This window comes from Mustelus asterias, chromosome 5 (genome assembly GCF_964213995.1).
Source record: "Mustelus asterias chromosome 5, sMusAst1.hap1.1, whole genome shotgun sequence".
NCBI classification, from domain to species: Eukaryota; Metazoa; Chordata; class Chondrichthyes; order Carcharhiniformes; family Triakidae; genus Mustelus; species Mustelus asterias.
Genome location: NC_135805.1, coordinates 131,472,763 through 131,495,586, shown reverse-complemented (window position 1 = coordinate 131,495,586; position 22,824 = coordinate 131,472,763). Strand labels below are relative to the sequence as shown.

Sequence of the window (22,824 nt, the reverse complement as noted above, 5' to 3'; positions counted from 1 at the left end):
TAAATGACTTGGAAGAAAATGTAGCTGGTCTGATTAGCAAGTTCGTGGATGATACTAAGATTGTTGGAGTTGTGGATGGTGATGAAGATTGTCAGAGAATACAGCAGGATTGGGCGGAGAAATGGCAGATGGAATTTAATCTGGACAAATGCAAGGTGATGCATTTTGGTGGATCCAATTCAGGTTGGAGCTATAAAATAAATGGCAGAACCATCAGGAGTATAGACACACAGAGAGATCTGGAAGTACAGGTCCACAGATCCTTAAAAGTGGCAGCACAGGTGAATAAGGTGATGAAGAAAGCATACGGCATGCTTGCCTTCATCGGCCGGGGCATCGAGTATATAAGTTGGCAAATTATGTTACAGTTGTATAAAACGTTGGTGAGGTCACATTTGGAATACTGTGTCCAATTCTGGTCACCACACTACCAGAAGGACGTGGAGGCTTTGGAGAGAGTACAGCAAAGGTATATCAGGATGTTACCTGGTATGAAGGAATTAGCTATGAGGAGAGATTAAATAAACTGGGATTGTTCTCCCTGGAAAGACAAAGGCTGAGGGGTGGCCTGATAGAAGTTTATAAAATTATGAGGGGCATAGATAAGTGAACAGTTGGAAGCTTTTTCCCAGCGCAGAAATGACAATTATAAGGGGGCACAAGTTCAAGGTAAGGGGGGAAAGATTCAGTAGAGATGTGCGGGGAAGTTTTTTACACATAGGGCGGTGGGGGCTTGGAATGCACTGCCAAGTGAGGTGGTTGAGACAGTTACGTTAGCGACATTTAAGACTTATCTGGATGGACACATGAACAGGCGGGGAATAGAGGGATATAAGCAGTTGGTCTAGATAGGACAACGTGATTGGCACAGGCTTGGTGGGCCGAAGGACCTGTTCCTGTGCTGTACTGTTCTTTGTTACATTTCCAAAATAATGTTGATGTTAAGAGGTCCGAGATATTACCTGTACATCGTCGGATGAAGGGACATAACTTGCTCTTTTGAATGTATCAGTAACATTTCGAAGAATTTCAACACAGGCCAGTAGATCCCCACCATAGAAATTTTTTCTCTGTGTTAAATCCAAGAGGGTTTTTGTTACTTGAGACATGCCTTCACCTGCCAGTGTCCTTTGTCCCTTCGCAAGATGCTCCTTTACCTAAATAAAACACATACATGAAATGCAATAGCAGGAATAACCCACAGCAATTTGTTTCTCTTTTCTCCTCACTGGAACGTGATGGGCTGAATGGCCTCCTTCTGTGCCCTAATGATGCCTCCTGAAGTTACTGACTCTTTGCTGGTCACTCCTCCACACTATTTCCCTGTGACCATGATTCATTTTTGATCCATTTAGATATTTAAATTCAGTGAACACCAGTATCACTGGTGTTACGAAATGTTACGAAATTAGAACTCAGTCCTAATCTAACTTGATGCCCATGCACAGATGGATTTTTGATTTGATTTGATTTATTATTGTCACATGCATTAGTATACAGTGAAAAATATTGTTTCTTGCGTGTTGTACAGACAAAGCACACGGTACATAGAGAATGAAAGGAGAGGGTGCAGAATGTAGTGTTACATTTACAGCTAGGGTGTAGAGAAAGATCAACTTAATACAAGGTATGTTCATTCAAAAGTCTATTGGCAGCAGAGAATAAGCTGTTCTTGAGTTGCTTGGCATGTGTCCTTAGACTTTTGTATCTCTCTCCCGACAGAAAAAGGTGGAAGAGACTATGTCCAGGGTGTGTGGCGTCCTTGATTATGCTGGCTGCTTTACCGAGGCAGTGAGAAGTGTAGACGGAGTCAATGGATGGGAGGCTGGTTTGTGTGAAGGACTGGGCTACGCTTACAATCTTTTGCAGTTTCTTGCGGTCTTGGTCAGAGCAGCAACCATAGCAAGTTGTGATATATTCGGAAAGCATACTTTTTATGGTGCATCTGTAAAAATTGGTGAGAGTCGCAGCAGACATGCCGAATTTACGTTCTTTTCGATAATGCAGGCGAGTAACTTGTCTGATCATTCTTTAATTTGGACACCAAGAAACTTGAAGATCTTGGCCATTTTCACTTTCTCTCACCATCCTGACTTGGAAATATATTGCCGTTTCTTCACTGTCACTGGGTCAACATCCTGGAACTCAGTACCTAACAGCATTGTAGCTGTACCTATGCCACATGGATGTAGCAGTTCAAGAAGGTAGCTCACCACCATCTTCTCATATGCAATTAGGGATGGCCAATAAATGCTGGGAAGAGTAAGAAGTCTCACAGCACCAGGTTAAAATCCAGGTGTCGTGAGACTCCTTACTGTGCCCCTCAAGCCTGCTCCACCATTCAACAAGCTCATGGCTGATCTTTTCGTGGACTCAGCTCCACTTACTCGCCCGCTCACCATAACCCTTAATTCCTTTACTGTTCAAAAATTATCTATCCTTGCCTTAAAAACATTCAATGAGGTAGCCTCAACTGCTTCACTGGGCAGGGAAATCCACAGATTCACAACCCTTTGTGTGAAGAAGTTCCTCCTCAACTCAGTCCTAAATCTGCTTCCCCTTATTTTGAGGCTATGCCCCCTAGTTCTAGTTTCACCCGCCAGTGGAAACAACTTCCCTGCTTCCATCTTATCTATTCCCTTCATAATCTTATATGTTTCTACAAGATCTCCCCTCATTCTGCTGAATTCCAATGTGTATAGCCCCAGTCTACTCAGTCTCTCCTCATAAGCCAACCCTCTCAACTCCGGAATCAACCTAGTGAATTTCCTCTGCACCCCCTGCAGTGCCAGTATATCCTTTCTCAAGTAAGGAGACCAAAACTGTACACAGTACTCCAGGTGTGGCCTCACCAGCACCTTATACAGCTGTAACATAACCTCGCTGTTTTTAAACTCCATCCCTCTAGCAATGAAGGACAAAATTCCATTTGCCTTCTTAATTACCTGCTGCATCTGCAAACCAACTCCTTGTGATTCTTGCACAAGGACACCCAGGTCCCTCTGCACAGCAGCATGCTGCAATTTTTTACCATTTAAATAATAGTCCATTTTGCTGTTATTCCTACCAAAATGGATGACCTCACATTTACCAACATTGTACTCCATCTGCCAGACCCTCATCCACTCACTTACACTATCTATATCCCTTTGCAGTCTTTCAGCGTCCTCTGCACACTTTGCTCTGCCACTCATCTTAGTGTCATCTGCAAATTTTGACACACTACACTTGGTCCCCAACTCCAAATCATCTATGTAAATCGTAAGCAATTGCGGTCCCAACACTGATCCCTGAGGCACACCACTAGTCACTGATCGCCAATCAGAAAACACCCATTTACCCCCACTCTTTGCTTTCTGTTAGTTAATCAATCCATGCTAATACATTACCCGTAACATCGTGCACCTTTATCTTATGTAGCAGTCTTTGGTGCGGCACCTTGTCAAATGCCTTCTGAAAATCCAGATACACCCCATCCACAGTTTCCCCATTGTCCACTGCACATGTAATGTTCTCAAAGAATTCCACCAAATTAGTCAAACATGACCTTCCCTTCATGAACCCATGCTGCGTCTTACCAATGGGACAATTTATATCCAGATGTCTCGCTATTTCTTCTTTGATGATAGATTCAAGCATTTTCCTACTACAGAAGTTAAGCTAACCGGCCTAGAGCCTTTTATCTACCTCCTGCTGTTTTCCAATCTGCGGGAAGCACCCCAGAGTCCAGCAAATTTTGGTAAATTACCACTAGTGCATTTGTTATTTCTCCCGCCATCTCTTTTAATACTCTGGGATGCATTCCATCAGGGCCAGGAGACTTGTATATCTTTAGCCCCATTAGCTTGCCCAACACTACCTCTTTCATGTTGTGTTCACCTCTTTCATACATCAATTGATGATGAAGTGGAAATGGTTCGAGAGCTTCAGGTTTTGAGATGTCCAGATCACCAACAACCTGTCCTGGTCCCTCTGCATTACGCTACAGTTAAGAAAGCCCACTAATGCCTCTATGTTCTCAGGAGGCTAAGAAAATTCGGCATGTCTGCTGTGACACTCACCAATATTTACAAATGCACCATGGAAAGCATCCTTTCCGGATATATCACAGCTTGGTATGGCTCCTGCTCTGACCAAAACTGCAAGAAACTACGAAGGGTTGTGAACGTAGCTCAATCCGTCACACAAACAAACCTCCCATCCATTGAGTCTGTCTACACATCCCGTTGCCTCGGAAAAGCAGTGAGCATAATCAAGGACACCACGCACACTAGACATTCTCTCTTCCACCTTCCTCCGTCGGGAAAAAGATACAAAAGTCTGAGATCACATGCCAACTGACTCAAGAACTGCTTCTTCCCTGCTACCATCAGACTTTTGAATGGACCTACCATATATTAAGTTGATCTTTTTCTACACCCTAGCTATAACACTACATTCTGTATCCTCTCTTTTCCTTCTCCCCATGTACTTTATGAATGGTATGCTTTGTCTGTATAGCGTGTAAGAAACAATATTTTTCACTGTATCCCATGCATGTGATAATAATAAATCAAATCAAATCCTCCAGCATCATGATATTTGCTGGGAATTTCCCACAATCCGTTATCTTCTCAAACTGGGAATAACTGCAGGGATTACACTGATGACATTCAGCTATTAATGGATTTAGGAATAAGGGAACATATGAAAACCGGAACAGGGAGAGGCCATTCAACTCCTCAAGCCTATCTCACCATTCAATCAGGCAATGGCTGATCTGTGTCGTAACTCCATCGACTCGCCTTGACTTTGTGACCTTTGGCCAACAGAAATCTAGCAATCTCGATTTTGAAATTTTCAATTGACCCCCAAATTCAGAAGCCTTTTGGGCAGAGAATTCCAGATTCCAATTCCCCCATGTGTGAGGAAATACTTCCTGACATCACCTCTGAACAGCTTGGCTCAAGCGTTAAGGTCATACCCCCTTGTTCTAGAGTTTTTCCCATTCATCATAAGAGCAAACCATTTCTCGCCATCAACCCAACCAAATCCTTTCATCATCTTCACCACCTAAATTCTATCATCTTTTCATCTTCCATATTGAATGGAATATAAACCTAATCAATAACATTTAGAACCTAATCTATGTTGGGGAGATGGTGAACTAGAAATCCAGAGACCCAGGGTTACGCTCTGGGGACCAGCTTCAAGTCCTACCATAGCAGATGGTAAAATTTGAATTCAATGAAAATCTGGAATTAAATGTCTAATGATGAAGCATGAAACCATTATCGATTGTGGCAAAAACCCATCTGGTTCACGAATATTCTTTAGGGAAGAAAATCTGCCTTCTTACTTGGTCTGGCCCACAGATCTACAGCAATACGGTTGATAGAAATGCAGCAGGAGGCCATTTGGCCTATCAGTATCTGCACCGCCTCTCCAAAAGAGCATCTTACCCGGGATCACCCCCAGCCCCCCGCTCCCCCGCTCCCCCGCCCCCCCACCTCCCCCCCCCCCCCCCCCCACCCCCCGCCCCCACCCGCCTATCACCGTAACCCTACATATTTACCATGACTAATCCATCTAATTTACACCTCCTGGGACACTAAGGGGCAATTTAGCATGACCAACCCACCCACCCTGCACAACTTTGCACTGTTGGAGGGAACCCATGGAGAGAATGTGCAAACTTCACACAGACAGTCACCCAAGGCCAGAATGAAACCCAGGTCTCTGGCGCTGTGAGTTCAAGGAAGAATTTTAAAAACTGTAATCTCAGAATTTAAACCTGTATCCCTGTATCTTTCTGGTAACATGAAATAACATGTTCGATATGTTGCTTATTTGGAAGATTCTTATTGGTTTTGCCAAGCAACTCAATACTGACTGCAAAACACATCTTTCATTCTCCTCTCTCCTGTGAAAGTGTTGAGCTATTTGGCAAATCTAACCTGTTACACCATTGCTCATTGCTTAACAAGTCAGGGCACTGTTAAAGGATGTTTTTCACGCAGATTTATCTTCAGTTTAAATATGGAAGAGGATTGCTTTGATTTCTGTCTGGTCTCAGTACAAGCAAAAAGTACTGCAGATGACTTTGCACCTACTGTATGCTGTAAGTATCGGTACTCGTTCGATATGCATCTCGCAAAGCTGGGTGGCTCCCAGTAGGCAATCCCATTCCGATCGAGCGAGCAGCGTCTGCTGGTGGTGCCTGTGAGTCACAGAGAAAAGTTAAATTAAATGGCAGCATTGACAGGGTAATGCAGAGGTGGCCAAACAGAGTCAATAGCCTGTTAAATGCAAGTGCCAAGTTAAATCAATTGATCCCCATTCGTTCAGTATAAATCATTTGACAAATAACATGCACTTAAAACAATTGACTGGCATTGGAAAAATGGATGGATTCTTCACTTTTTTTTATATAAGGAGTTGGAGTGAAATGTTTGTCTCTTTCACATGGATGAATTTTGGGTGTTTAAGGTGCTTCCCACAGGTCGGGGTAATTAAATCAGCGCTTTCACATTACCTGTTGCATTCAGTGGACACCGGTTAAACACAAAGTCTCCAGCTGCTGTTCTTCTCCACACCATGGCCATCAGATAATCCTCAGGGCATATCTCGTAGGGTGCTGAATCAAAAACCAAATCAACACCAGTCAGACACCAGCAGCACATGATTCTAGAATGACGCAACACCAGAGAAAATTGGGCCCATTCTGTTTGTACCCCCTCTTTGAATGGCCAGCCAATTCGCTCGCCTGCCCTGTTCTTTCACCCTCACCTTGCCAATCGTTCCTCTTCAAGTACATTTCTAATCCCCTGTGAAATGTCATCATCAAATCTGCTTCCACCGCCCGATCAGGTAGAGCAGTCCAGATTGTAACAACTCTCAGAAATGTTTACTTCCTTATCAGGAAGTGGTTGGCACTGCTGCCTCACAGTGCCAGAGACCCGGGTTCAATTTCTGGCCTCGGGTCATTGTCTGTGCAGAGTCTGCACATTCTCCCCATGTCTGCATGGCTTTCTCCAGGTGCTCTGGTTTCCTCCCACAGTCCGAAAGACGTGCTGATTAGGTGCATTGGCCATGCTAAATTCTCCCTCAGTGTACCCGAACAGGCGCCAGAGTGTGACAACGAAGAGATTTTCACAGAAACTTCATTGCAGTGTTAATGTAAGCCTACCTGGAATCATTCAGCCCATTGAGTCTGCACCGGCCACAATCCCATCCAGGCCCAATCCCCATAACCCCATGCATTTACCCTAGCTAGTCTCCCTGACACTAAGGAGCAATTTTAGCATGGCCAATCCACCTAACCCGCACATCTTTTGGGCTGTGGGAGGAAACCAGAGCACCCGGGGGAAACCCACACAGGGAGAATGTGCAAACTCCACACAGACAGTGATTCAAGCCACTTCCTCTCTCAAATCTGTTCATGGTTTTTGAACATCTCTGTTGTATCGCCTCTTGATTCTCTGCTTGAAAGGGACCCATGCACAGGCATCCGATATATACGGGGACAGGCACTCAGCCAACATATGCACAGGAAAAGCCTTATGCAGGGTGATGTATTCATGGGGGACCTACACAGCAAACACATACATATACTAAAATGTTGATAGAAAATAATTGGGATTTTCACAGTAATGTCATTGCCGTGTTAATGGAAGCCTACTTGTGACATTAATAAATAAACTTTAAACTTTGTTCTCCTCTTCGAATGTTCCCTGCTCTCAGTTTCTCATTGAAATGAGCTCTGGCAGCCCTCCTGTAGCTCCTCTAAGTTAAACAGCGACATTGTATCAGCAACTTACTCAATTATGGTCAGTCACAGAACTGAACTCAATTCAGTTTTGTTGTCACTGGTGATTGTGCAGCACTGCCATGGACATGTGTAGGGGGCATCGTAGACAGCCTGGAAGAGCAGTCTGAATGGTTTTCTTTCTCTCTATCCTGATCCTACAGACACAGAGGTGCCCCAATGTTTGCTTCATCTTGTACCAACTGATGGCCGCCAACCAAGTGTCTGACCTGGGCCAGTCTGATCTCTGTGGCTCAGAACCACGTTTGCCCATTTCTCTTGACTCATCAAACTGCCAGGATCGGCTCTGCCATTCTGCGGTTGGCACAGAATGGGAGCCTGGCGTCTGCCAATTGCACAGAGAGAGAGAGCCAAAACAGAGGGGTGGGTGGGGACTGAGATCGGGGCTGCTCTATCACTCCCCCTGCTGGACAATTCCAGAGTGTCCTGGGAGAAAATTTCCCAATACCAACTTGCTGCTTTGCTCATTAATGATAATCAGTAAGTGCTCAGAAAAAAAACAAGAGAAAGTGGTTTACGTGCCCCCACCTCTCGCCCCCTTCACCGAGGTGCACTTCAGTTAGACTGCTAGCTGCGGCTGTCTATCCCTGAGACTGACCCACCCAAACCAGCCCCTTCCAGCCTATCACTGCCTACCCCAGAGTATAGAGGTCATGTCAGCTTGGTCCTCAGTTTGAGGGATAGAGCTGGCCAGAACAGTGTCTTTAAGATGATTCGCACCAAAGAGCCCTTCTGGCAATTTCTGAACACGGGAGCCAAACAAGTGACCCCTGCAAATAAGGTTCTGGGCGGGATTTGACAATCTTGCTCGTTCCGAAACAGTAAAGTTCCACCCGAGGTCAACAGACCTTTCCAAGGTCCGCCCCTCACCTGCTCCGATTCCCGTGGTTGGCGGGCTGGTAAAATTCTGGCCCACGTTTCTGAGTTCCACAAACACTTAGAAGAATTACTTTGCGTTTCACCTCCTCCTTTATTTCATTTGTTTGAAAATAATATGAGGACCTCAATGTATTGTGTGCAGTCTGCCGTGGAGGAGTCAGATGGGCCTGTTTCCCCAGAGAGAGACATTCTAGTGAGTATATATTTTCTCTTTTTCTCAGGATCCAGTCCTGTGTATCCCTCTCAAGTCTCCAATACTGAGCTCAGTGTGAGGGACATTCCTGAAGGACCCAGAGCAATGGAAATCAGCCCATTGTAAATTTAAACTTCCCAGACAGTGTAAGCTTGTGCATCAGGGTTCCAACATGCACCAACACCCCCTCCTCCCTCCCCACCCTCCTCCCCTGATAATGGAAGATCTGACTTATTATCTGTTCACTAACTTTGTCCAATCACCGAACTGTTACTTGGACACTGAGTAAAAACACAGCAGGAAATCAAATCTCCCGATTACAAAGCTAAGCCAAACAACCCTGGCATTAGCAGCAGAAAGGTTGATCTCACATCCCATAAGCAGGCAGAATGATCTCAAAGAGCACAGTTAAATGCAGTTAATCAATGAACGAAGGAATTGAGGTTCATCTGTGTTTAGAATCATAGAATCCCTACAGTGCAGAAGGAGGCTATTCGGCCCATCAAGTCTGCACCAACACAATCCCATCCAGGCCCTATTCCCGTAACCCCACATATTTACCCTGCTAATCCCCCTGACTTTAAGGAGCAATTTAGCATGGCCAATCAACCTAACCCGCACATTTTAGGACTATGGGAGGAAACCGGAGCACCTGGAGGAAACCGACGCAGACATGGGGAGAACATGCAAACTCCACACAATCACCCGAGGCCGGAATTGAACCGGGTCTCCGACACTGAGAGGCAGCAGTGCTAACCACTGTGCCACCATCGTGCCGCCCCTAGTGCTAACTGGAACTGATTGGGGAGAGGCAATGATTGTAGACAGATCATCCATAACCACTTGAGACCTAACTGGGACTGACAGTGCAGCTTCAAGATGGGATACATTTCAGAAATCCAAAGTTCAATGGGGTGTAACACAGCAGCAGATTGTATACAAAATGTTGGCAATTTCAAAAGCTGTCATGTCCAGGATCAGCGAGTATACTGAGCATGGAAAAATAGGAATAACAGGAAGCCATTCAGCCCCTCATGCCATTGGTCTGTACCTTAACTCCATCATCCCCTTGCCTACTGCCCCCTTGTTCTCAACTTCTCCCACAAGAGGACATAGTTGCTTGCCGTGGTCTGTCAACTCCTTTCATTGTCTCAAACCCCTCGATTCAAATCCTTTGTGGAATAGTTGAGGCAAATAGAATAGATATATTTGAGGGGAAGCTGGATAAAGACACCAGGGACAAAGGAATGGACAGATGTGCTGATAGGGTTAATTAAAGGGAGGAGGGAGAAGTCTGCCTCGCACACACACTCCAGCGTGTACTGATTCCCCTAGAATCATAGAATCCCTACAGAGCAGAAGGAGGCCATTCGGGCCCATTGAGCCTGCACTGACAACAAACCTACCCAGGCCCTACCCCGGAGCCCCACGTATTTACCCTGCTATTCCCCCTGCCACTGAGGGGCAACTTTTATCATGGCCAATCAACCTAACCCACACATCTTTGGAGTGTGGGAGGAAGTCGAAGCACCCCGGAGGAAAACCACACACAGATGGGGAGAACGTGCAAATTGAACCCGGGTCCGTGGTGCTGTGCCACTGTGCCATCCTGTTTCAGTGGCTTTTCTATTTCTGACCACTTAGAGAAACCTGTTGAGATTAGGGGCATAGAGACTAATCCTAACCCTAACCCTAACCGAAATCCCTCCTTCAAACAGCCATGGGATAACAAAATCATCATCTGTGGCTTTATTTGCGATTAAAAGCAGAAAAGGCTGGAAAAGCCCAGCTGGTCTGGCAACATTCATGGAGCAAGAAACAGAGTTAACGTTTCGAGTCCATGTGACTTTTCTTCACAGCTGAAGTGAGGTAGAAATGTGCTCGGTTTTGGACTGTTTAAGAAATGGGAAAGGCCAGGGAACGTTGGGAGCTCAGGAAAGATTTGACAAAGATGTCATTGACACAAGACAGGGGGAGTGGTAATGATAGTTTTCAAGTCCGTGTGATTTCTTCAGAGCTGAACAGAGATAGAAATTTATACTGTTTTATACTGTTGAAGGAAACGTGTGGAGCAGATTACCTGTGAAGTTGGCCAAGTGCTAAATATTGGTTGGGACACCAGGAACAACTCCCCTTTGGGGCAGCATAGTGGCACAGTGGTTAGCACTACTGCCTCACAGTGCCAGGGACCCTGGATCGATCCCAGCCTTGGGTCACTGTCTGTGTGGAGTCTGCATGTTCTCCCTGTGTCTGTGTGAGTTTCCTCCGAGTGCTCCTTTCCTTCCAGAGCCCAAATATGTGCGGGGTTAGGTGGATTGGCCATGCTAAATTGCCCCTTGGTGTCGAGGGATTAGGAGGGCAAATATGTGAGGTTACGGGGATGGGGTAGAACAGGACCTGTGTGGGATTGTTGTTGGTGCAGGCTCAATGGGCCAAATGGCCTCCTTCTGCACTGTATATTCTATGATTCGGAATAATGACTGAATCTTAGAATCTTAGAAACCCTACAGCACAGAAAGAGGCCATTCGGCCCATCGAGTCTGCACCGACCACAATCCCACCCAGGCCCTACCCCCATATCCCTACATATTTACCCGCTAATCCCTCTAACCTGTGCATCCGAGGACACTAAGGGCAATTTTTAGCATGGCCAATCAACCTAACCCGCACATCTTTGGACTGTGGGAGGAAACCGGAGCACCCGGAGGAAACCCACGCAGACACGAGGAGAATGTGCAAACTCCACACAGACAGTGATCCAAGCCGGGAATCGAACCCAGGTCCCTGGAGCTGTGAAGCAGCAGTGCTAACCACTGTGCTACCGTGCTGCCCCCCACTGTGCTACCGTGCCGCCCTGACTGATGGGAGGTTCTACATCCCACCCCAGAGACGAGACCTTCGACAGTGTTGCACCTCTTCAGTATTGCATGGACTGCCAGCCTGGGCTTTGGGTGCCCGAGTGGGTTTTGAACCCACAATGGGAAGCTTGAGAGTGTGACCAACCAAGCCAAGGGCGGTGTTAAAATCTAGCATTGTTGTGTTTGGTTACTTGATAAAAGAATGATCAAAGAAGTGGGCCTCTTACCAGGACACCTCTGTTCACTACATTTTTGAATCTCTTCCCCAAGTCCTTCACAAGGCTTTCCAGTGACCGCCAGGCCCTGGCACACTCGGATCCTTCTCTGCCAGCCTCCATCGCAAGACTTCGAACATCCACTCCAATGGCCCCAGGGATTCCACTTTCCGTTCTCTTTAATACAAAGGTTAAATAAAAGAAGCTGTATTAAAATTAAGAAGGTAAAACCCTACAGATGAATAAATTGTGTGAGGGTGGAATTGATCCAGTGTGTCACCCCAGTAACATGGATCTACATTTGTGGCTGGTGGGAACCAATGGGCAATTGGGAAACCGCTGTAGCTGAGGCTATGAGATTGCACGGTTAAACTGGAAAACAATGAGTGTTGTATAACATTTGAATTGTTAGCTATGCAGGGTGCACTCACGCTCTGACTCATTGCTTCCTTTGCGAAATGGAGGTGGTAGTGTTACAGAACACTCAGGGTTGCTGTGGCAACATGCAATTTTTACTTGCACATTGTAGCCCAGAGCTATGGATAGTGGGCAGGATTTTCCGGCCATTCCTGCTGGCGGGATCTTCCAGTCCTGCCGACAGTGACCCCCACCGTGGATTCCCCAGTGGCGGAGGGTGGGAACAATGGTACACCCCATTGACAGCGGCGGGACTGGAAAATCCAGCCCAGTGATGGGAGAGGCTTCAATATTCTTTCCATCATATGGCTGACCAGGAGTCTCCCCCAGCCTCACTGCCTGCCGTGGGCGTGACGATTTACAGGTCGATGCTCCACCTGTTTGACTGTGTTGTTGACACACCTTCCTTTGGCTATCAAGTTCTGGTGTGGGACAGAGCTTCTGGTTCAAGGGGAGGGACGCTACCTACTGCACTGCAAGACAACACAATTCAAAACATCACCTGTCAGAAAGATAATGGGGGTCTTCAAAGATCGGCAAGAGACTCCTCATCTAGTTAGTTTTATGGATTCAGTAACTGCGTTCCTCATTAGTGGTCCCTGGGTTTGACGGTTTACCTTTACTGCCCTTTGGAGTGAAAACACTCGGCACATTCTGTTATCCTTCAGCTCAGTTGTGGGTTTGGATGATGTGATAAGGTTCAGCTTTGCTAAAACCTCTAAAATTCTAACAGGACCCCAGACAGGGTAGATGCAAGAAGGATGTTCCCGATGGTGTGGGAGTCCAGAACCAGGGGTCACAGTCTGAGGATACGGGGTACTGGAATGAGGAATCATAGAATTTACAGTGCAGAAGGAGACCATTTGGCCCATCGAGCCTGCACCAACAACAATCCCATCCAGATCCTATCCCCATAACCACACATAACCCCTCCTAGTCCCCCTGACACCACGGGGCAATTTACCATGGCCAATCAACCTAACTCACACATCTTTGGAGTGTGGGAGGAACTCACACAGACATGAGGAGAACGTGCAAACTCCACACAGACAGACACCCAAGGCCGGAATCGAACCTGGTTCCTTGGCACTGTGAGGCAGCAGTGCTAACCACTGTGCCACCTGTAATGGCTTCACCCAGAGAATGGTCAGTCTATGGAATTAACCACAACAGAAAGCAAATGAGGACAACACATTGCTCGAGCGTGACCGGAAATTCCCATCCGAGGTCAACGGGCATGTTATATGTTTTTAAAAAGCAGTTAGGTATAGGGCTTGGGGAGAAGGGGATCAAAGGATATGGGGGGGAAGATGGGATCAGGCTATTGAGTTGGATGATCATCCATGATCATAATGAATGGTGGAGCAGGCTCAAAGGGTCGAATGGTCCACTTCTGCTCCTATTTGCTTTGTTTCTGTGTTTGCATGCAAGATAAGGAAGAGTTTTAATAGGACCAATCATATGCTACAGAGAGGCTACTTCCAGTAACATGCAACATCTATTGATACTGGGCCATCAGGTCTGTGGTACTCAAACCATTTGGAAAAAAGGTACATAGCTCAGAGAGAGAAGTGGGTAAAGTTAAAGTGACGTAAAGATGAAGCAGGTGAAGCAGGCAAGGTAAATGAGACAGATTGAAGTGTGCCTATACCAAATTAAACCGATTACTGTGAACTATTTATAAACTGTTTAGGAAGGATATGTTTAACATTAGTACAAAGGAACTTGCAACCAGAGACATTGCAATTACACAGCAGGAAGACGACAATATAAATACAGACATTTGCTAAAGTTTCTGTTAAGCTATCATTGCCTCTGAAAAGCTCCTTGGCCATCCAGGCAGATATCTCTGCGGCTCCCTGATGTATGACTGATAGTCCACGGTTCTTCCAGCAGTCTCGACAGATGTTCCCATTTCTCAGCAGTCTAGACAGATGTTTCCCAGAGTCTTAGAAGTCTAGCCAAATGTTCCCATCTCTCAGCAGTCTAAACAGATGCACCCCAGTTGATTAGCGGTCTAGCCAGATGTCCCCAGGTCACTTAAAAGTTTAGCTAGATGTTCCCCTGTGTTGGAATGGTATCTTTTTGGCAGCAGTCTAAACAAATGTGTCTGTGTCACATGGGCAGATGTGCCCATGCCTCTTAGCAGACTGGACATATGAACCTTGGTGTTCTAGCCGACTGGACAGATGTACCCACTCTCCCAACAATGCAAACAGAGGCGCCCTGTCTCCGAGCAGTGCAGACAGATATGCCACAGTCTCACTGCAGTGCAGACAGATGCACCTTGTCAACAAGCATTGTAAACAGATGTGCCCCATTCTCACTGCAGTGTAGACAGATGTTCCCCATTCTCACTGCAATGCAGACAGATGTGCTGCATTCTCACTGCATTGTGGACAGATGTGGTACAATCTCACTGCAATGCAGACAGATGTTTCCCAGTCTCACTGCAGTTTAGACAGATGTGCCCCAGTGCCACTGCTATGCAGACAGATGTTTCTCAGTCTCACTGCAATGCAGACAGATGTGCCACAGTCTCACTGCAGTACAGACACTTGTTCCCCAGTCTCACTGCAGTTGAGACAGATGTCCCAGTCTCACTGAGATGCAGACAGATGTGCCCGTGTCACTGTGATGCAGACAGATGTTCCTCAGTCTCACAGTGATGCAGACAGATGCGCTCATTTCCAGTTTTTATTACATCATTCTCAATTGAAATACTATGTATACAGTATCCCTGTGATATCTGATTAGTTTCCCTCCCAGATTTGTCACTGGATTTTAAAAATGCAGTCATGATTATCTCAACCTCCTGCTAAAATATTCAGTCTGATAAACTATTGTGCTATATTCATAATTCTATTTTGCATTGACAATTGTTGTGTATAGGAATGAGTTAAATGCATCAGCAGAAAAAAAACCTTCCTTTTAAAAGATCAGTCTGGTAGATTTCCTGTGTGCTGGATGTAGGAAATGATAACATTGGTAATACATTTTGCTTTGTAGATTCCCCTGCCTGTTACTGTGCTGCCAGGATATTGAGAATCTGCCTTCAGAACAGCTCGCCCTCTGCTGGACACGCGTTAAACTAAACCATACAGTTCAGTACCATCAATGGTATGTCTGAATTTGCTTCAGTTTACAGCAGGTCACATTTCCAAGGAACAATGCGTGCATTTTCAATCTATTATTGTAAACTGTAAAGTAAACTCACGCTGAAGTTCTCCTTTGCTCTGTTTTTCTTGTTCTTCAGAAACCTACCAAACACTGCCCCCCACCCCCCCCCCCCCCCACCCCCCCCCCGCCCCCCGCGCCCCACCGCCCCCCGGGCCCACTCTGCCCAACAAAACAATTGTCTGAGTTCTCACACTCTGCCAGTTTCCACTGGAGATGGAGCAGACTAACACACGTACCTGTACAGTCGGAGTTAAAGCATTCTCTGCTCTCAGCCCAGTGCCCTCTGCATTCTGAGCCACCGTGGGCGGCAGCAGTACACTGTCGGGTTCGCTGCTGTGTCCCATTGGAGCATGTCACTGAGCAATCTGTCCAGGGACTCCATTCCTTCCATTGCCCATCCACTGCAGAGGTACAGGGATTTAAAAAAAAAGAGACACTTTCAACCAATTGGCTGCCAGTTAGTCAGAGGGAGGCAATGGCCTACTGGTATCATCGCTAGATTATTAATTCAGAAACTCAGCTCATGTTCTGGGGACCACAGCAGATGGAATTTGAATTCAATAAAAAATATCTGGAATTAAGAATCTACTGATGACCATGAAACCATTGTCGATTGTCGGAAAAACCCTTCTGGTTCACTAATGTCCTTTAGGGAAGGGAACCGGCCATCCTTACCGGGTCTGGCCTACACGTGACTCCAGAGCCACACCAATATGGTTGACTCTAAACTGCCCTCAAAACGGCATTTGGGATGGGCAATAAATGCTGGCCAGCCAGCGATGCCAATGTCTCACGAATGAATAAAAAAAAGTCCCATCAATATTGTTGATTTTAGCTTTGTTCAGTATTCTTTTGGTCCCCATGACTGTGGTGAAGCCACAGTTGGAGTGCTGTGTGCAGTTCTGGTCGCCACATTATCGGAAGGATGTGATTGCACTGGAGTGGGTGCAAAGGAGATTCACCAGGATGCTGCCTGGGATGGAACATTTAAGATATGAAGAGAGGCTTGGGTTGTTTTTGTTGGAGTAGAGAAGACTGAGGGGCGACCTGATTGGGGTGTTCAAGATTATGAGGGGCATGGATAGGATGTGTAGGGAGCAGCTGTTCCTCTTAGTTGAAGGGTCAGTTATGAGGGGACACAAGTTAAAAGTGAGGGATAGGAGGTTTAGGGGGGATTTGAGGAAAAACTGTTTTATCCAGAGGGTGGGGATGGTCTGGAATGCGCTGCCTGGGAGGGTGGTAGAGGTGGGTTGCCTCACATCCTTTAGAAAGTACCTTGATGAGCACTTGGCACATCATAACATTCAAGGCTATGGGCCAAGTGCTGGTAGATAGGATTAGGTGGGCAGGTCAGGACCTTTCATGCATTGGTGTAGACTCGAAGGGCCGAAGGGCCTCTTCTGCACTGTAGTACTCTGTGATTCACTGATTTGTCCTTCTCACACTAATTTCAGTTACATGGATAGATTGGAGAAGATGGGACCGTTCTCCTTGGAGAAGAGAAGATTGAGGAGAGTTGTTCAAAATCCTGAGGGGAACAGAGTAGAGAGGGGAAGGATTGAAAACTGGAGGACAGCGATTTAAGGTGATTGGCAAAAGAAGCAATTTGATTTAATTTATTATTGTCACATGTATTGGAATACAGTGAAAAGTATTGTTTCTTGCGCACTATATAAAGCACACCGTTCATAGAGTACATAGGGGAGAAGGAAAATGAGAGTAACTGATTGAATTGGAGGGTATGCTGGAGACAGCTCACAAGAAGTTGCCTCGCTCCGGCGCCATCTTGAATCTTTTTTTTTAAAGTGTCACAAGTAGGCTTACATTCACACTGCAATGAAGTTACTGTGAAAATCCCCGGGTCGCCACCCTCCGGCGCCTGTTCGGGTACAGTGAGGGAGAATTTAACATGGCCAATGCACCTAACCTGCACATCTTTCGGACTGTGGGAGGAAACAGGAGCACCCGGAGGAAACCCACGCAGACATGGGGAGAACATGCAGACTCCACATAGACAGTGACCCGAGCCGGGAATCGAACCCGGGTCCCTGGCACTGTGAGTCAGCAATGCTAACCACTGTGCCACCGTGCCACCCTGGGGACACAATGAGAAACGTTTTTACGCAGAGCGTGGTTTGGATGCGGAATGTGCTGCCTGAGAGTGTGGAGGAGGTTTATTCAATCGTGGCTTCCAAAAGAGAATTGGATTACTATCTGAAAAGGAAACATTTTCAGGGCTATGGGGAGACGGCGGGTGGGTGAGACTAGCTGGATTGCTCTGCATGAAAGCAGAAAGCATGAAAGGTTGAACGGACTCCTTCTGCGCAGCAACCATTCAGTGGTTTTAGTTTCTGGCAATTCATGCTGGGCTGGTATTCCACTATAGGCACTGTCATTCTGGTTAGTAGTTACTGAGCAAAGTCCTTCTACCTGAGTAGTGAGTGTATTCAATGTGTTTGCCATGACCACAGCCAGGAGTAGTCCTGTTGAATACACCACCTTCGCAAACAGAGTCTTAAAGCTTTCACCTGTTTGAAATCCCTCCATGGCCTCGCCCCTACTTATCTCCTCCAGCCCCACTCCCCTCTGAGATGGCTGCACTCCTCCCCCTCTGGCCTCTTGCACGCGACCGATTTAAATCTCTCCACCAATGACGACCATGCCTTCAGCCTGGGCTCTAGGCTCTGCAATTCTCTCCCGGAATCTCTCCACCTCCTGGCTTATAATTCCTCCCTTAAAATGCTTCTTAAATCCTGCCCCTTTGACCAAGCATTTGGACCCCACTCCGAAGATCTACCTCTGCAGATTGGGCATCAAATGTTGTCCAATAATGCCCCTACGAAGGACCTTGGGACATTTTACTATGATAAGGGCACTGCCTGAATGCAAGCTGTTGTTTCTGTTTGCCAAGCAATAATCAGGAACAGGTAACCATACTTCTGAATGGTTCTTTTCCAATCAGAGTTGGACTCTGTTACCCATTGGACAAGCGGCATTGGAGCCTCAGTGTTACCAATGATCCCAGTCACTGGTTAGAATGAGGCTGTAGTTCCCTCCAATACAGCCCCTCCTAGCACTGGAGGTGAATGTTCATGCTTCTGATCTATATAAGCCTCTACTCACAGGAAGTAGGAGTCCTGGGAAGATATGATGAGGTCTATGTCCATATGCAGCAAGATCTGAACAGCATCCAGGCTTGGGCTGACAACTGGAAGTAATGTTCGCAACACACAGGCGCCTGGAAATGACCATCTCCAACAGGAGAGAATCTAACCATAGTCCCTGGACATTCAATGGCATTATCACCTCTGAGTCCACCACTATCCTGGGGGTTACCATTGATCAGAAACTGAACTGGACTAGCCATATAAATACTGCAGCTACCAGAGCAGGTCAGAGGCTAGGAATTCTGCAGTGAGTAACTCATCCTCTGACTCCCTAAAGCCTGTCCACAATGTACAAAGCACAGGTCAGGGGTGCGATGGAATACTCTTCACTTGCCTGGATGAGTGTAGCTTCAACAAAACTCAGAAAGCTCAATAACATCCAGGACAAAGCAGCCCACTTGATTGGCACCCAATCCATGAAAATTCACTCCCTCTACCATTGATGAACAGTGGCAGCCGTGTGTACCATTTACAAGATGCACTGCAGGGACTCATCAAGTCTTTTTCGACAGCACCTTCCAAACCTACCACCACTACCATCTAGAAGGACAAGGGCGCAGATACTTGGGAAAATAACCACCAGGAGACTCCCATCCGAGTAACTCACCATCCTGACTTGGAAGTGTGTGGCGGTTTCTTCACTGTCGCTGGGTCAAAATCCTGGAACTCCCTCCCTAACAGCACTGTGGGTGTACTCACACCTAAGGGACTGCAGCCGTTCAAGAAGGTGGCTCACCACCACCTTCTCAGGGACAATTAGTGAAAGGCAATAAATGGTGACCTAGTCAGTGATCCACGCACCCCATGAATGAATATTTTGAAAACATGCAGTAAAATATTTCCTCGTTGTGTGTGCAATTTGGAAATTCCACAACAAGTAGAAGATTAATGTTGTGCTCTGTGAGTTGATACTATAACATAATTGACCTAAACAAGCTCATTAAAGTTATAATTATACCCTCTTTATTTCTTCAGGCAACACATGTCTCCTTTCCTCTACCACCCAGTAAGGTTTTGGCAGCCACTAGCTAATCAGGAATGTAGACATTGCAGTGTTGCAAAGGACTTGAGAATGCAGTGATAATGTTGTTGTTGTTTGTCCATCATCGTCGATGAGGACCTCGAAACCAGCAGTGATAATACATTTGAGTAAACATTCTTTGGAAAGGGACGGTAACAGTGACTAGGCTGGTTTTCGTTTCCGTGGTGATTGACGCAGTCTGCATTCAGACTTTACAATGTCAGTAATGATGAATAATAAAAAGTGCAATCTATTTTGGGCACCTTGAGATGTTCGTGTTCCTCTGGGCCTTCCACTTGCTGGTGAGACAGAACCCTGGAGCATTGTGCACAGTTTTGATCACCTTATCTAAGGAAGGATAAATTTGCCAGCAAGGAAGTGCGACAGAAGGTCAGCAGACTAATCCCTGCAGTGGTGGGATTGTCTGATGAGGAGTGATTGAGGAGACTGAACTTCTATTTTCTAGAGTTTCGAAGAATGAGAGGTGATCTCATTGAAACTTACAAAATCATTCCAGGGTGTGACAGGGTAGATGTGGATCGGACGTTTCCCCTGGCTGAAGAGTCTTGAACAAAGGAATAAGGACAGGTCATTGAAGAGCAGGTCGGGCAGCATGGTGGCACAGTGGTTAGCACTGCTGCCTCACAGCTCCAGTGAACTGGGTTCGAATCCCAGCTTAGGTCACTGTCTGTGCAGCGTCTGCACGTTCTCCCCATGTCTGCGTGGGTTTCCTCCGGGTGCTCCGGTTTCCTCCCACACTCCAAAAGATGTGCTGATTAGGTGCATTGGCCATAATAAATTGCCCCTTAGTGGCAGGGGCACTAGCAGGGTAAATACATGGGGTTATGTGGATAGGGCCTGGGTGGGATTGTGGTCAGTGCATGTTCAATGGGCTGAATGGCCTCGTTCTTTGGATGTTGCAGGTTACAGAGGGACATAGATAAGCTGCAGAGCTGGGCTGAGAGGTGGCAAATGCAGTTTAATGCGGAAAAGTGTGAGGTGATTCACTTTGGAAGGAGTAACAAGAATACAGAGTACTGGGCTAATGGTAAGATACTTGGTAGTGTGGATGAGCAGTGAGATCTCGGTGTCCATGTGCATAGCTGGCACCCAGGTTGATAGGGTTGTTAAGAAGGCGTACAGTGTGTTAGCTTTTATTGGTACAGAGATTGAGTTTCGGAGCCATGATGTCATGTTGCAGTTGTACAAAACTCTGGTGCGGCTGCACTTGGAGTATTGTGTACAGTTCTGGTCGCCGCATTATAGGAAGGATGTGGAAGCATTGGAAAGGGTGCAGAGGAGATTTACCAGGATGTTGCCTGGTATGATGGGAAGGTCTTATGAGGAAAGGCTGAGTGACTTGAGGCTGTTTTCGTTAGAGAGAAGGTTAAGAGGTGACTTAATAGAGGCATACAAGATGATCAGAGGATTAGATAGGGTGGACAGTGAGAGCCTTTTTCCTCGGATGGTGATGGCTAGCACGAGGGGACATAGCTTTAAATTGACGGGTGATAGATATAGGACAGATGTCAGAGGTAGGTTCTTTACTCAGATAGTAGTAAGGTCGTGGAATGCCCTGCCTGCAGCAGTAGTAGACTCGTCAACTTTAAGAGCATTTAAAGGGTCATTGGATAAACATATGGATGATATTGGAATAGTGTAGGTTAGATGGGCTTTAGATTGGTTTCACAGGTCGGCGCAACATTGAGGGCTGAAGGGCCTGTACTGCGCTGTAATGTTCTATGTTCTATTTTCTGCACTGTAGGGATTCTATGATTTCTATGAAAACTAAGGTAGAAATTCTTTGCTTAGATGGTGGTGAGCCTTTAAAAGGGCCGTGGAAGCTGAATTATTAAGACAGAGATCAATAGATTGCTGGATATTAATGACATCAAGGAATATGGATTATGGTGGGGAAAATGTTCTAAGAGGTAGGTAATCAGCCATGATCTGTTTTGATGATGATACAAGTTTGATGGGCTGAATGGCTTACTCCTGCTCCTATGTTCCTCTTCCAAGAAAGATGGTCACTCCGCAACATCCTCTGACACCAGTTGTTTGAAATGCCAAGTTGTCGTCTGTGCAAGCGCATCGTCACTATCTGGGAAACCCTTGCCACTCTGTACATAAGGGCACACTCAGAGCTGTGGAAGTACCTTAATAAACATCTCATCTGCATCTGGAGTAGGATTATGCACTGGTGCCAGCCGGCAGTTTTCTTTTTCGCAGAGGTGGGTGAGGTGGTGTTAGTGGAGTGGTGTGGGTGAAATGATAGCCCTCATCATCCAGGAGACATCCAAATCTCCACACAGGCAGTCAGCCAAGGCAGTAATCAAACCCGGGTCCCTGGTGCTGTGAGTCGGCAGTGCTAACCACTGTGCCAACATGTTGCCCCAGGTTGAGGTCCTTTGTCCTGTAGATCTCGGCATGCTGGCACAGTGGTTAGCACTGCTGCCTCACAGCACCAGGGACCTAGGTTTGATTCCTGGCTTGGGTCACTGTCTGTGTGGAGTTTGCACATTCTCCCCGTGTCTGCTTGGGTTTCCTCCGGGTGCTCCGGTTTCCTCGCACAGTCCAAAGATGTGTGGATTATGTAGATTGACCATGCTAAATTGCCCCTGAGTGTCAGGGGAACTAGCTAGGGTAAATATGGGGTGTTATGAGGATAGGGCCTTGGTGGGATTGTGGTCGGTGCAGACTCGATGGGCTGAATGGCCTTGTTCTGCACTGTAGGATTTTATGATTCTATGATCTTGTGCGTGTGGCAGTGCCTTCTTCTGACTGAGGCTCTTCCCCTCTGCTGCACCTGGATGTCACTCCCTGTCTCGTGTTGTGATGCTTGCTGCCCCTGTTGCTGTGGATGCTAAACTTGTGGAGCACTGAGATTTCCCCATCAGTAGTGCCCCTGACCTCAGAATACGTGGATACCATGTCCCCATGTAGGGACACCGATTTGATTTCAATGGAACAACATCAAGTTGCAGACTATCCAAAACCCTTTCTGTGAGCAGTTTATTCTGTTGACTCTCGTCCCGCACTGTGCCTGACCCACTGATTAGCAGTTTCCCTGTTATCGTACTGTAATGA

General features: G+C 46.5%; 1 protein-coding gene across 1 annotated transcript in view; it reads right to left on the bottom strand.

Annotated features, from left to right (window-relative positions):
* The window catches only part of adgrb3 (adhesion G protein-coupled receptor B3), an 840,122-nt gene that overhangs the window by 426,842 nt on the left and 390,456 nt on the right, over positions 1–22,824 (bottom strand). The window contains exons 6-11 of the mRNA XM_078213595.1: positions 15,786–15,950; positions 11,965–12,129; positions 6,515–6,616; positions 6,093–6,199; positions 4,141–4,149; positions 963–1,157 (exon numbers count right to left, since the gene is read on the bottom strand). Of these exons, the coding sequence (XP_078069721.1) occupies positions 963–1,157; positions 4,141–4,149; positions 6,093–6,199; positions 6,515–6,616; positions 11,965–12,129; positions 15,786–15,950 (743 nt within the window). The remainder of the gene's footprint in view (positions 1–962; positions 1,158–4,140; positions 4,150–6,092; positions 6,200–6,514; positions 6,617–11,964; positions 12,130–15,785; positions 15,951–22,824) is intronic.